Below are 14,253 nucleotides of genomic sequence, written 5' to 3' on the forward strand. Positions count from 1 at the left end.
GGTTCAAGGCTCTGGCTATGACTACCTGGTGCCTCCCGGGGAGGACTAGGCCCTGCCTGCCTCCCCTGGTCCTGGGTGTGGTACCACATGGGGTCTTAGCTTCTTGTATGGTAGCTCTCTAGTTACCTGGTATGGGCCCTCGGCTAACATTTCTGTTACCCATCAACACACTAGCAAATGTCCTCAGACACAAGAAACTTCTTTCTACTTTTTTTGTTCCAGTCTTCCCTTCGTTTTTACCTGGTAAATCTATAGTCTTGTCTATTTAGTGTTTTTAAGAATACTTACTTATGTATACTCGTGTGTAAACTTGATAAAGAACGTACATGAGAACATATGTGAGCGGAATATAATCTTATTATAGCAGGATATATAAATGTTGATATGTTCTTAGTATATTCATTTTTACTAAGTTTTTCCACTTGGTTGTTTCCTTTTTTTTTTTTTTTAAAGATTTATTTATTGATTTATTTTGACAGAGAAAGAGAGAGAGCGTGCAGGTGCGCATAAGTAGGCAGAGTGGCAGGTAGAGGGAGAGAGAAAAGCAGGGAGCCCGATGTGGGGCTCGATTCCAGGACCCCGGGATCATGACCTGAGCCGAAGATAGACTGTTAACCGACTGCACCCCCACCCCCAGGCGCCCCTTCCAGTTGATTGTTTTCAACAGCAGTGTTGGTTTGAATAGCCTAGGCCAATATTAACCACAAATTGGGACTAACCCTTTACTTCCTAGCCCCCTTCTCAAGCATTCAGTTGATTTGAAGTCCTAAAACGTTGCTCTCAAAGGTGCTGCACCTCTAAAATGCTGAGATTCCAGATTCTTAGCGTTCTCTGACTTTGGGATTCCCGGAGCTTGACATACTAGGTTTCCTAGGTCCAAGGTTGGAAGGTCTGAGTCTTGCAGCCCTGTGACCACCGGGGGCTGCTAGGGGACTCACAGGGTGGGGGTCTGTGTGGAATCGGGGGCGGCACCCCAGGCATGGTGTCTGGGGGCCTCTTGTCTTCTCACCTGCCTGGTGACTGCCTTCTTAGGGGCCCTCCCTCCTTGGTAGCCAGCCCCGGGTTAGGCCCCCAGTGTGTGCTGTATCAGAAGGAGGTCGTGTGGGCCCACGCTGGAAAGAAAAGGCTTGGGCCTCACCATCCGCTCTGCTCGCCTCCGCAGGATCTTCATCATCTGGGTCATCAGCAGCTGGTTCCGCCGAGGGCCGGCCCCTCAGGACCAGGCGGGCCCCGGAGGAGCCCCGCGCGTCGCCAGCCGCAACCTGTTCCCCAAAGACACTTTAATGGTAACCGCTGGCTGGGAGGCCAGACTCGGGAGACAATTGTGTAGGGGAGGGTGTGAGGGGGTGACATGGGCCGTTGGGACGGACCGGTCCCTGGTTGCTGTCAGCTGGGCACAGGTCCGGGCTTGAGGAGCTCCGGATCCATCCTTATTCCCTGAGACCAGTGTTGCTCTAGCAGCACCCCAAGGAGAAAGTAAATTCTTTCTTCAGGTTTGTGGGGAAGAGGGACAGAAAAGGGTTCACTCAGTTGTTGAAAAACTGTCTAAATGGCATCCTCACGTAATTTATTTCCAAAGTACGTTCAGGTCTTTAAAGTTGCACAGGGAGAAGAAGAAAACAAGTTGCCCAGGGGGGTGTGCAGGGACGGGAAGGGAAGGAGTTGGGGAGAGAGAGAGTGGCAAGCTGGGCAGAGCAGCCCCCAAGGGCGAGAAGAGGGAGGCGCATGCTGTCCTACCTGGTCCCAAGGGGCCGGGGCTTGGGGTTCAAGAGCCCCCGCAGTGAGTGCCCAGACCCCAGTAATCGAGACTTCTCCTGCCTCTCGCTTCTCTGCAGCTCTGGGAACCCCGACTGCACATGCCAGTTAGCAGGGGCAACCACTGCTCAGAGAGGCTGTCCGCGGGCCTTCAGGGCTCTGTTCAGAGACGGCCACGGGTGCCTGAGAAGGGAGGGCGCTGAGGGCTGGCTCTCCATTTCCCCAGCTTTTCCGGAGTCCATTAACGCCCTCGCAGCTCTCTGCTGGGCGTTCTCCGTGAGCCTGCGGAGCTCTGACCAAGCAGGTTCTAAGAGAAGGCAGAAGACCTTTCAAGGAGACTTGATCCCTCTGACCCCAAAAATTCTACCTTTGTTTTGCTGTCTTTAAAGTAAAAACAATGGGGCTGGAATTCAGCTTGCGTGCCCTACCGACCGAGCCCATCAGGTGCCGAGCCCGAATTCTGACTGGCAGGCCGGTCATCCTTCCAGTGTTTTTTTGCTCACGGACGCCACAGACTCAGGCCAGGACAGCCGTGGTGGGGGGTGGAGGGAAGAGACACTGGCTTCTCCGCCCGGGCTGCTGTTCTTCCCGGCCGCTCTCCACTGCCCACACGCAGTCGGTCATCGGAGTGTGCCGACCGCTGCCCCGGCTCTTGGTCTACTCGCTCTTGGGCCACCATCCGAGGCCCTCAGCAGCCGCCCTGAGCGCCCTCCCTGCCCTGCTCCCCTGCCCGCAGAACCTGCACGTGTACATCTCCGAGCACGAGCACTTTACAGACTTCAACGCCACGTCCGCGCTCTTCTGGGAGCAGCACGACCTCGTGTACGGCGACTGGACTAGTGGCGAGAACTCTGACGGCTGCTACGAGCACTTCGCCGAGCTCGACATCCCACAGGTGCGGGCGGCTCCCGGGCTTGGGATCCAGGGCTGTGCTGCTCCTGCTGGAGGGCCTCTTCTCGAACCGGCTCCTGGTCCTGCAGCTTGAGCTCAGGCTCTGAGCCTGGCGCTGCTGCCGTTCTCATGCTGTGTGACCACAGGGAGGCCCCGGAGGTCTCTGGGCCTTGGCCTCCCCATCTGATAAATATAAACAGAGTTGGAATTGGCCTCGGATCCTCCCAGCTACCTCCAAGGGCGTGTAAACCTGTGCTTTAAACCAGGAGAGGATTAGGAACTGACCTTGGGGGTGGACCAGGCAGCCCTGTTTGAAAGTAGTAGTTAATACCGATGGAGCACTTACTGTGTAGGCTATCAAGCTAGGCCGACCGGTGGGAACCTCCCTGCTGCCTTAGGAAGTGGCCCCTATCCTCTCTGTTTGACTGACTGATAAGGAAACTGAAGTACAGAGAGCTTGGGTGACATATAAGGTCAGAGATCTTGTGAGAGATTTGAACTCAGGTGCTCTGGACTCTGGCATCCCCAGGCTCAAATCCTGCTTCCTCCAGGAAACCTTCCTTGACAGTCAAGCTCAGGCAGTGGATCCTCTCTGGGCTTCTGCATCTAGGCCTGTGCACTCTGGGTTGTCACTCCCAGAGCTGGTTTGGTCACTGTTGTGTCCCCAGCTCTGCTCAGCATGGGACCAGTACATCAGCAAATACACCAGTCAGTGAATGTGATGAATCAGTGGGTGTTGGTATCTCTTTGGGGCTACCCTCTCATTCACTTCTCCCCAGCGGGTCTTCTCCTCGGCCCCTGGGGCAGGGGGCATGTCTGCTCCATCTGGGTGCCTGGAAGCAGGGTCTGGGCTCCCGTCTTTCTGAGGCAGGTGGGATAACTCTGCCCGGAGTGGTTCCACCGAGACTTCCGGCCAGCCTGCAGAGCCCTCCCTGAGATGCGATCCCAGGAAGGGCAGCAAGTTGGATGGTGGAAGCCGTTCCGAAGCCGTTCCCAAGAATGCCAGTCTATCCCCCCTTTCCAGCTTTGTGGCTGATTTTAATTCACTATTTGCATTTCCCACACAGAGCCACAGGGGAAGCACCAGGTTTGGTCAGAAGTGAAAGGGCAGGAGGGTGGGGGGTGGAGCCCGGCCAGAGCCTTTCCCGGGGTTTCTGTGGGAAAAGCAAGGCAGGCAGGGGTAACAGCTTAGGACTGGCTCCTTCGGATGTCAGATGTCAGTGGGCTGTCGGCTAGAGGGGTGGTCTCCAGCTGCATGTACCCTGTCCTGAGTGATTTAGGGAAGCTTAGTGTATACGAGGTTTTAGATCAAGAGAGTAGGTGGAGTGTGGGCTTGGGATTGGCTGGTTTGCATTTGAAAAATGTGTTCAAAGGCAGGTGAGTTGTTTGTAGGAATTCAGAACCCTGGAAGGGGCAAGTCTCCCCAGCCAGCTAAGAACCCCTCCTCCCTCCCCCCACCCCATCACCCCTCCACACACACCGTCCCAAGGTGTTAAAACAGTAAAATATACAAAATATGATGAGCACAGAGGTGTGCTTAAAAGGCAGGGAAGTAAAGGGGACAAGTAAATCCAAGTTCTGAACGGCGCTCGACAGAGGCCTCCAGTCGGCCTTGGCCGTCCCCTCAGGGCCTCTGGCAAGTGGCCACCCTCTTGGCTTTCCTCATCTGTAACAGATGGAGGTGAGACTAGTCCTGGTCCCGGGGAGATAGTAGGTGACAGGCACAGGCAGAGTGGGGGACACAGATGGGGAGAGGCAGAGCCGCACGGGAGCCCACAGGCTAGGTTCATATCCACTCATTCACCATGTTACACAATCCCTGCTGCATGAGGCCTGTGGCCTCGTCTAGAAAACAGGGGTCGTCACACCATGCAAAGTGTCAGGCTTATGTGCGTCAGTTGCACAAACGTGAGTGTGCTGGGTTTGGTGGGGACCACCTGAAGTGCCTGGAGTGGGGCCCTGGCCTTCATTTTACTGTCGAGTGGGGTGATTACTGGCGTTTATCGACCTTCTGGGTGCTCTCGGATAGTCTTCCTGGCGCTGCTTACCTGCAGGGCACAGGCAGGCGTGGAGGCCCGGCTGGGCAAGGTGGAGCCTAGGGTTCCCACAGCCAGCGTGTGCTCCTGCTGGGACTCCAGTCTCAGCGGGTCTGACGTGAGCGGTTGCTCTCGGTCGCTCAGCTCCACGGCCCACCCAAGCGCTCAGTCCCGGGGAGCCCGGGGTGGTGAGGCTGTGGGGCCTGGCGCCGGGAGGGCTTCAGCGTGTCCTTTCTCCCTGTTGGCCCGCCTTGCAGAGCGTGCAGCAGAATGGCTCCATCTACATCCACGTCTACTTCACCAAGAGTGGCTTCCACCCAGACCCCCGGCAGAAGGCCCTCTACCGCCGGCTCGCCACGGTCCACATGTCACGGAGTAAGCACCCCTGCTGTGCGGTGGGGACCCCACCCCTCACCCCTGCCCAGTGCCAGGCCCACCAGGGCAGGTGGGAGGCCCTGGCCCAGGGAGGCTGGGGTTGGTGGGCTGGGCTCGAGCCCCATCTACCCTCTGTGCCTCTGTGGACACCTATGCGTGGACGGCAGAGGAGGCAAAGAGCAGGCAGAGAAAGGGACTGTTGAGGAGCAGGGGACTGTGTTCCTAGAAGAGCGGGGCTGGCTCGTGTTCGCTGCTGGGCCTGGTCAGAGCAGACACTCAAGGATGGTCTGTGAAGGAACAACAGAAGGAGTGAGCAGGGCAGACAGGAGGGCCTCGGCCCTGCTGGATCCAGTGTGAGGTCTGTAAATGCGTCTGTGTTACCCCGGACCGTGAGAACACAAGCTGCGCAAATGCGCCGCCCTCAGGGGGCCTTGTGTGGAGGAGCCTGGCTCCCAGGTGGCCCGTTCGGCGGGTCCCGTGTGAGGGCACTGTGAGGGCCGTGTAGCCAGACGAGGTCCGCCCTTCTCTCTCTGGCTGGCCCCTTGGCCATCCCAACTGTGAGCACAAACCCCAGGGACTGTGAGTGACCCCAGGAAGCCTTGGGTCAGGGCAAACCGTTTGTGACTTCTGACGTGGCCCAGCAGCGACCGGGGGTTTTCTCTGCCCAGAGCAGTGCATTCCGTTTCATCTGTTCTCGCACAGCCGTGGTTCAAAATTCAAGTAATTCAACAAGACTGTGCAAGTCCTCAGTCTTCTGTTCACCCCTCGCCTCCCCACCGCCGCCCCACCCCCCACAGCCACCGCCCTCAAGCTCCCTCGCTGTTTCTCTGCTGCGTAACCTCCGGAGCTCCCCCGGACCAGCCCATACTGCAGTTGCTTGGTTTTTCAGTTTGACGTATTTTCTCTGGACTTCCCCCTTTGGAAGAGAGAACCCCAACCCAGGAAGGCGATTTTGAGGAGCTAAATATTCAGTGTTTAGGTGCTTTGGAGCACGTGGCTTATTGGCGTTGGAGTCCTTTTCCCCTTCCAGTCCAGCTTCTCGTTTGGATCAGTCGTGGTCGTGTGCTTTTCCTCCCTCTTTGTCCCTTAGTCCACTGTCTGCTGACTGGCAGCCCTGGGGGGTCTCTCCATGCTTGCATTTCAGCAGATCTAGAGACTCAATCAGCGGCTCCTTCAGAAAGTTCCCGTTGCCCCGCCATGAATCCCGTATGCCCGCCTCGCTTTTGTTTCCTTGCGCCTGGGGATTTAGTTGCCATCCCTCTGGCTGTTTCTGTGCGGGGCCGCGATAGAGGTGGCTCTGCTTGGGTGGGTTAGGCCTTCCCTAATTTTGGGGGTATAAAAATATCCCAAAGGATGATAATTTTTTCATTGTCCTCTGTAGTGGACAAAACAAACAGTTGGTGAACCTGTATCAGCCTCCACGGCTGGCCTGGAAAAGTCCCCTGTGTGTGCCAAGCCCTATTCTATGAGCGTGTCTGTGGGCTGTGATCTCTGGGGTGATCTGCCCATCTGGCTTCCATTGGCGGGGTCTGTAGGCAGAGGCGAGCACAGCCGAGTGTGGTTTGCGCAGGTAGTCTCCACAGCCACGGTCCCGTGAGCACCGTGGCGCAGGGATCCTGCTTAAATGTGCCTGATGGCTCAGAGGTTGCCTTGGCCATGACCCAGGGGAGCGGCTGCTCCCTGGCATCCCATGTGCCCCCGGTCGACGCCACTGTTCTCTTCTGTGGTTTGGCCTTTGGTGAGCATGGTCTGTAGCAAGGCGTGGTTGAGGTCACATCCACGGTCAGTGTGACACATGTTGACGTGGTCTGCAAAGGAGGATCTGCAGCCCCTGGACCCGAAAAGCCCACTAGGATCCTGCAGGCCTCCTCCTCCCGTTTCTCAGCTGGGACCTCTTGGAGCAGGACGTGAAGAGACTCCTTGCTGGCCACACGCCGAGTCCAGAGGGAAGAACGAGAGTATGGGATCAGAGAAGCCCCGTTTCTCCCCAAAGGGCCCGTAGTCAGTGCCTAGAGCAGCATGGTCCCATAGATACAACGCCAGCCCCGCACATCCATTATGCACTCTAGTTAGTGGCCATTGAGGTCAACATGTTGTCATTTCAACATGTAATCAGTGTAAAAAATTAGCGAGATACCTTACATTCTTCTTTGCATTAAGCTTCGAAGTCCACTATATGTTTTGCCCTCACAGCAGATCTTGGTTCGGACTAGCCACATGGTCAGTGTCCGTAGCCTCATGGGGCCACGACTTTACTGGCTGGTACGGTTCTAGAAGCTGTAACTCCGAGAAAAGGCGATTCTTCCCCCTGACAGAAACCAGGTCCACCTCATGTTACAGTCCAGTTGTAGAATGTTCTCCACTTGAGCCAAAGCCTCTCTGCTCCTGGGGCTCGGCTGCGCACAGCTCCTCCCTTCCCTGGACAGCCTCTCCCAGGTGTGGAACAGCAGCAGAGTGCGTCCCCCGCAAGGTTTCCTCCAGGATGCCCACCCTCTGATGTTTCCTGTGCTCCCCGGAGGTGGGGGCAGGGTCTCGCATGAACAAACATGGTAGAAGTGGGGGGTAGCATTCATGTTAACAAGACAGAGCAGCATGCTCTGGGCTGAAACTGAAGCCCAGTTCCCGGAAGCATTTTTGAACTTGAGCTCATCCATAGACTCCAAAAGCCCCGAGTCCTGGTTCGGGGTTGGGGGGTTGGTGGGAGGGATCTGGGCCCTGTGGTTTGTGGAAGTGTGACAGGCAGGGACGCTGCCTGGCTGTGCTCTTCACAGTGGTCCTGCCAAGAGGGGGCGGTGCTTTGAGCCCCCCTCCCCAGAGGAGGGACTAAAGCTCAGGGAAGTGACCTACTCACCAGCGTCCCTCAGGGAGACAGAGCCAGGATGTGACCCCAGAGCCCCTGGTCCTGGCCAGCTCCCTTTCCCATTTCCCCACATCTCCCGGCCCCAGAAGCGTTGGTTCATCTTAGCGTAAGGAAGAGCTGAAAAGTACCAAACCAGGGTGGCGGCGGGGAGATGGGACGTAAGCGAGTACTGGCCTCCTTTTCCTGGCAGGTGTTGGTTGGCAGGGTGGCGAGGAGCCTGTAGCCCACCTGGCCCCCACAAGAGGAAGTACAGCCTGCTTCTGGCTCTGGAGTCACTGTGCAGTATTTCTCACATTGGTGGCTCAGGCCTTGTCCAGAGCTGTCCGCAGTTCTGTTATTCATGGTTTCTATTTGTCAGTCATGGGGTTCACGGACTGGAGCAGGCAGAGAGCAGACAAGCCAGCTGATGGGGAGGCGAACTTGGGTCCGGGATAAAAAGTGGTGAGGGAAGGGGCACCTGGGTGGCTCAGTGGGTTAAGCCTCTGCTCAGGTCGTGATCTCAGGATTCTGGGATTAAGCCCCGCATCAGGCTCTCTGCTCAGCAGGAAGCCTGCTTCCTCCTCTCTCTCTGCCTGCCTCTCTGCCTGCTTGTGATCTCTGTCTGTCAAATAAATAAATAAAATCTTAAAAAAAAAAAAGTGGTGAGGGAGATGGAAATGGTGAGTGGGATGGGCAGGGAAGCCTGCAGAAGAGGAGCAGTTCACCAGGGACCAGAGGGCTTTGAAGGAGCCCACCGGGAAGGTTCTGGCCATGGTGGATGCGTGCCACACCTCCAAAGGCCCAGGGCTGGCAGATTTGAGGAAGGAGGTGGGCGAAGAAGGAAAGTGGTCAGTGGGGCCATGGTGAGCATCGCAGATGCCCTGCTTGGGGAGCGGGAGCCTTCTGGGCTTCTGGAGCAGCAGGACGTGAGCAGACACTTTGTTTAAGAGAATGGTTGTTTGTATGGAGAGCAGGTCATGGGGACAAGAGCGGCCACCAGGAGTCTGGTGAGGACTGTGGCCGTCGGGAGGGGGATGCCGTGGCTGGCCCGCAGTGGGGCCCCGTTGGTTGGAGGAGTGGTTGGAGGTGAGACGCGTGCTGCGGGCTGTCCCTGGAACGGCCAATGGAACGTTTGGAGCAGATTCTGGAGAGAGGAGACGCCAGGTTTTTGCCTGGGGCAGTTGGGTGGGTGTTGGTGTCCCTGCCAAGATGGTGAAACGGATGGGATGAGGTCCGAGAGGGCTGCTCAGGCTCTCCGGCTCCCTTTGGCTGTCCCCTTGTTTTGGGGTGCAAGAGTGCAGCCAGGAGACGAGCGAGTGGCTGGTGCCAGCTCTCCTGCCTGCCCTCTTGCCTCCGCCTCCCTCCCACAGTGATCAACAAATACAAGCGTCGGCGATTCCAGAAAACCAAGAACCTGTTGACGGGAGAGACAGAAGCCGACCCAGAAATGATCAAGGTGAATGTGAGCGGGGCCGCGGGGCCTCGGGCAAGCGTCTGGGCCCTTCACAGCCCTGCAGCCAGCCCCCGGGGTCCCCCTTGGGCGCTGCCACGGAGCAGAGCCTCTGTGGAGGCTGAGTCAGGCTGCCTCACTGGCAGGGGTGCACTCTTCTCTCGGGAAGCTGGGTGGGAATCCGGGGCGGCTCTGGGCGAGGGCGTGGCAGCCAGCAGCCACGCAGCAGGTGCTTAGGCGCTTCCCATCAGCCCCAGCGAGAAGGTCCCGTCACTGTTCCATCTTCAGACAAGGAGACTTGGCCCAAGTGTCACATCCAGGATGCGGTGGGCCCCAGAGCCCAGGCTCAGCCCGGCCCAGAGCCGGGGGCTGATAGTGAGCCCAGAGCAGGAATCCTATGTGGCAGGCTGGGGGCGCCAGGGTGTGAGCCTGTGCTGGCACCGAGATCCTTCCTTTCTCCGCCGCGAGGGGAGGGACGGGACAGGAGGTGTGGCCCCCAAGCACAGGCGGCATGTGGGTCCCACATCCGTGCTGTCATGAGGCCGGGCTTCGCAGCCTGGCGTGTGACCCCGTCCACATCCTTGGGCCTCAGTGTCCTGCTCTGTTAGGTGGCTGGGGGGAGGGCATGGGGAGATGCTGTGGAGGCTGGCCTGGGGATCATCTGGGGTAAGCCCTTGGCTAGCTGTCACTGTGGGGCAACCATCACTGTGGGGGTTGCCCTTCTGCTGTTGTAATGTCACGGGAGCCTGCAGGGAGAAGCGGGAAGGTGCCTCGGAGGCCTCCCTCCCCCAACCCCGCCTCACCCCATCTTCCCTCAGAGGGCTGAGGACTACGGGCCTGTGGAGGTGATCTCCCACTGGCATCCCAACATCACCATCAACATCGTGGACGACCACACGCCGTGGGTGAAGGGCAGCGTGCCACCGCCTCTGGACCAGTGTGAGCCCCACGCCCCCCCGCCGGGCCACAGCCCTGACTTCCTGTGCGATCTGCCTGGGTCTCTACCACTCCCAGGGTCCCTGCCTCTTCCCCTCCTGTCCCCCCCGGCACTCCTCTGTTTCTCCTCCCCCCCTGTACTTCCCGGTGACCTCCACACTGACCCCTGGGTGCCCAAACCCATCCTCTGGCAAGTCTCACCTGGCCCATGAGCTGTGGCCGACTTTGGAAGTCAGGACAGTGTCCCTGAGAAACCTGGATTCCTGACTTCTCTTACAAAACCCTGATATGTGGCCATCGCAGGGCAGCCGTGGGTTGGAGCTGAGCCACAGACAGCCCTTTCAGGTGGGGCCTGTCCGGCCCTCTCTACCCTGTCACCTCCATGGAGGTCAAGCAGCTCTTCAGCTCCCTATGCTGTAGCTGAGAGGCGTCCCCTGTTCTCTGGTCTCTGTCAAAGGTCCCCAGGGACATCTGAATCTGCCACCTTTGGCCTTGGGGGCCCAAGGGATGTCTCCACCCTCTTGGGTGCCAGCGGCCTCCAGCCCTGCTGAGCGGTGCCCCTGCCCCATGTCCCGCAGATGTGAAGTTCGACGCCGTGAGCGGGGACTACTACCCTATCATCTACTTCAACGACTACTGGAACTTGCAGAAGGACTACTATCCCATCAACGAGAGCCTGGCCAGCCTGCCGCTCCGCGTCTCCTTCTGCCCGCTCTCGCTCTGGCGCTGGCAGCTCTACGCCGCCCAGAGCACCAAGTCGCCCTGGAACTTCCTGGGGGATGAGCTATATGAGCAGTCAGATGAGGAGCAGGACTCAGTGAAGGTGAGGCTGGACGGGGGCTTTCCAGCCCCTTCTGGGCTGCACGAGGGGAAGGGGAAGTGGCCCGCCAGCAGCCTGGGGACCTCCAGCCCAACCTCCCTGCCCAGTTTCACAACCTCCCGGGCCCCCTCCCCACAGCAGGCCCCGGCTGGCTCTGGCGGTCCTGTCTCTGAGGCTTTCTGGGGACCTCCTTATCATCCTTGTCATGGCTTTTCTGTCGGCTGAGCCAGGCCTTCAGGTCTGGAGCTGCATCCCTGTCCCCACCCCAGCCTGTCTCCTTGACCCTGGGCTCTGACTCCAAGTCTCTGCTCTCTCTTGCTGCGTCCGTGAATATCTTCTGTTCCCACCTTTCTATTGGCCTGTGACTGTGATCTGGTGACTCGTCTGTGTCTCCCTGAGCTTGTTTTTGGGGCTGCGTTTCCAGTCCTCACTCTGGCTGTCCCTTCATCTGTCTCGGTCACCCTGCCTCTCGCCCCGTCACTGTCTCTCCACCCGCCGCCCGCCCCCGCCTGTCTGCACAGCACTCGCCCGGCCCTCCGAGCCCCTCTGCCTATCCTCACCCGCTGTCCTACTGACTGGCATGCTCTCTCCTTCCCTGGGGCAGCCCCAGGGCTCAGGGGCTCTGGGATCCAGGGGAAGGAGAACGGGGCTGGCTAATGAAGGTGCACAGTGGTCAGCTCTGGGCAAGGGCACAGGCGTGCTCACAGGCCTCGCCCCCCCACCCCCACCTCCAGGTCGCGCTCCTAGAGACCAACCCCTACCTGTTGGCGCTCACCATCATCGTGTCCATTGTGCACAGTGTCTTTGAGTTCCTGGCCTTCAAGAACGGTAGGGTAGGACCCTGGGGCCAATGGGAGGCCATGGGGGGCTGGGGATAGGAGGGTGGGGGGTGGGGCTTGCCCTCTATGTGGGGTCTCTCAGCCCCACTCTCCAGAGGTCTAAGGAGCAGGGGAAGGTAATGGCCCTGAAACTCCCAGCCCAGAAACTCCCATCCTGCGGGTGTGGCGCCAGGGAAGGAGCTGGCCTGCTGCTCCGGCAGAGGCTGGGATGGCGCCACCAGGAAGCAGGGCCGGGGAACTCCGAGGCTGCGATCAACCAGGGAAGCCCCCCAGCTGCTCCTGCTGCCCTGCACAGCAGGCTTTTCTTTGGGGGAGGCCCCTCAAGGTTGAGTGCATGGGGCCCACCTGAGTGGGGTGGTGACAGCCCTGTCCCCAAAAGGGCCCTAGGTTGCAGAGGCCAGCAGTGCTGATGGCCAGCATTTGAGGGGGGCCTGGCCAAGTGCCAGGCATTGTTCTTAGCACCCTCGTGGGTCAGCTTGTGGTGTCCCCATGGCCCCAGCCCCGCGAGGAAGCCTGTCATTGCTTCTGTGCTTGCAGGTGAGGAAGCGGAGACTCAGAGAGGGTGGGTAACTTGCCCACAGTCTCACAGGTCCCAAGTGACAGAGCCAGAATTGGGACCCAGGAGGGGGCTCCAACACCCACTTTCCCCCTCTAAGCCCGTGTGGGCCGCTGCATCGTCCTTCCCTTGAGAGGCACGGGTCTGTGGGAGGCCTGTTGCGCTACACCGTGTGCGAGGAGCAGCCCTCATGGGTGTACGCATTATTAAGACAATGCTGCCGCGATCGAGCATCACCTTCCAGAAGTTGTTAACATCCAAACTGGACAGTAGGCGGTGCTGCCCACCGGGATGGGGGTAGTTGTTAGCTGTGCCTGGCCACGCCTGCTGACTTCCAGCCAGGTTGCCTGAGGTCCCACTTCCTCCTGAGAAACAAGGGCACAGAGGGTACGGTCCCTCGCCCGAGGTTACCCAGCGGGGGCCTGGGCCGCTGGCACCTTTACACCCTGTGCTTGTTGCCTCCCTGGTCTGAGGCGGGACTTATATCTACCAGCCTCCAACAGAACTCCATCTCCAGATCCATTCTTCCCAGTCAGGACTTGGGGGGGCTCTAGGAGTGTCCCCCTGAGGTCTCCTCAGGGCCTGATGGTCTGATGGGGGGTGGGGCAAGCCTGCCGAGTGTATCAGAGCTCTGGAATCGGAATCAGAGTGGGTGGGCGGCCGTGCACGCGTCGCAGAGCCAGCCCTGTGTGACCCTGGGCCTGGCTCTACTTCCTCAAGGCAGGCATTGTGGTGGGCCGGCCACCGTGGCTGCGGGAGTTGGACAGCGCTGGTACCCGCTTGGCCCACCGGAGGCCAGGACTCAGAGAGGGATTGCCTGGCCCTGTGGGTGGGGGTCCACCAGGGGCACGGGAAGGAGGTCTGGTTGGGGACCAGACGTTAGGACCTTATCTGCACCCCCAGGAGTGTCTGAGGTCCTTCTGGATTTCAGAATGGTGGGCTGGAGAAGCTGGTCTCGAAGTCCAGGGGAGCATGGCACCAGGTGGACAGCCTGGTTCTGGGGTTGTGCGCACCTGGCTCACATCCAGATCCTGCCAGGGCGGGCTCTGCAACCTGAGGAATGGGGCTTCCTTGACCAGCCTCTGCTTCTGGCGTGTGGCAAGCACAGGACATGGCAGGGGCAACCGTCCCTGTCCCTGTCCTTACAGCCACCATCCTATCGACTGCTCTGGGTGGCGCCTATGAGGCAAAGACTCTTCATGGAAGGGGATGGTGGTGTGCACCCCACCCCCTTGGCAGACCCAGCACCATGTTGGGGTTCTGAGGAGGACGGGACCTGAGGGAGCTACGGGAGGGACTCGGAGGTGCCCCAGCTCGGCTTCACCCCAACCCTTGCGCAGATATCCAGTTTTGGAACAGCCGGCAATCTCTGGAGGGCCTGTCCGTGCGCTCCGTCTTCTTCGGCGTTTTCCAGTCTTTCGTGGTCCTTCTCTATATCCTGGACAACGAGACCAACTTCGTGGTCCAGGTCAGCGTCTTCATCGGGGTCCTCATCGACCTCTGGAAGATCACCAAGGTCATGGACGTCCGGGTAAGCCCGGGCCACTGTGCTGTTGTGGGGGCTGCCAGGGGCTTGGAATGGGGGTTGTCTGCCCCAGCCAGACCCTGGAGCTGGCCCCTGGGGGTTTCCCAATGCCTGTCGCACTCCCAGGACCAAGGGGATTTTCGCACCAGGGGATTTTTTGGGTCACTCGTGGGGCAGGGGAACTGGGAACAGTGAGGAAGGGCAGGGGCTGGAGCTGGCGTGGGAGTGTGA

General features: G+C 59.1%; 1 protein-coding gene across 2 annotated transcripts in view; it reads left to right on the forward strand.

Moving 5' to 3' along the window:
- The window catches only part of CLPTM1 (CLPTM1 regulator of GABA type A receptor forward trafficking), a 28,595-nt gene that overhangs the window by 12,149 nt on the left and 2,193 nt on the right, over positions 1–14,253 (forward strand). For both annotated transcript variants that reach the window (XM_032838887.1, XM_032838886.1), the window contains exons 3-10: positions 1,163–1,286; positions 2,492–2,650; positions 4,940–5,057; positions 9,267–9,352; positions 10,165–10,285; positions 10,861–11,105; positions 11,837–11,930; positions 13,838–14,028. In XM_032838887.1, the coding sequence (XP_032694778.1) occupies positions 1,163–1,286; positions 2,492–2,650; positions 4,940–5,057; positions 9,267–9,352; positions 10,165–10,285; positions 10,861–11,105; positions 11,837–11,930; positions 13,838–14,028 (1,138 nt within the window). The remainder of the gene's footprint in view (positions 1–1,162; positions 1,287–2,491; positions 2,651–4,939; positions 5,058–9,266; positions 9,353–10,164; positions 10,286–10,860; positions 11,106–11,836; positions 11,931–13,837; positions 14,029–14,253) is intronic.

Source organism: Lontra canadensis, unplaced genomic scaffold (genome assembly GCF_010015895.1).
Source record: "Lontra canadensis isolate GAN:19392208 unplaced genomic scaffold, GSC_riverotter_1.0 scaffold107, whole genome shotgun sequence".
Lineage (NCBI taxonomy): Eukaryota > Metazoa > Chordata > Mammalia > Carnivora > Mustelidae > Lontra > Lontra canadensis.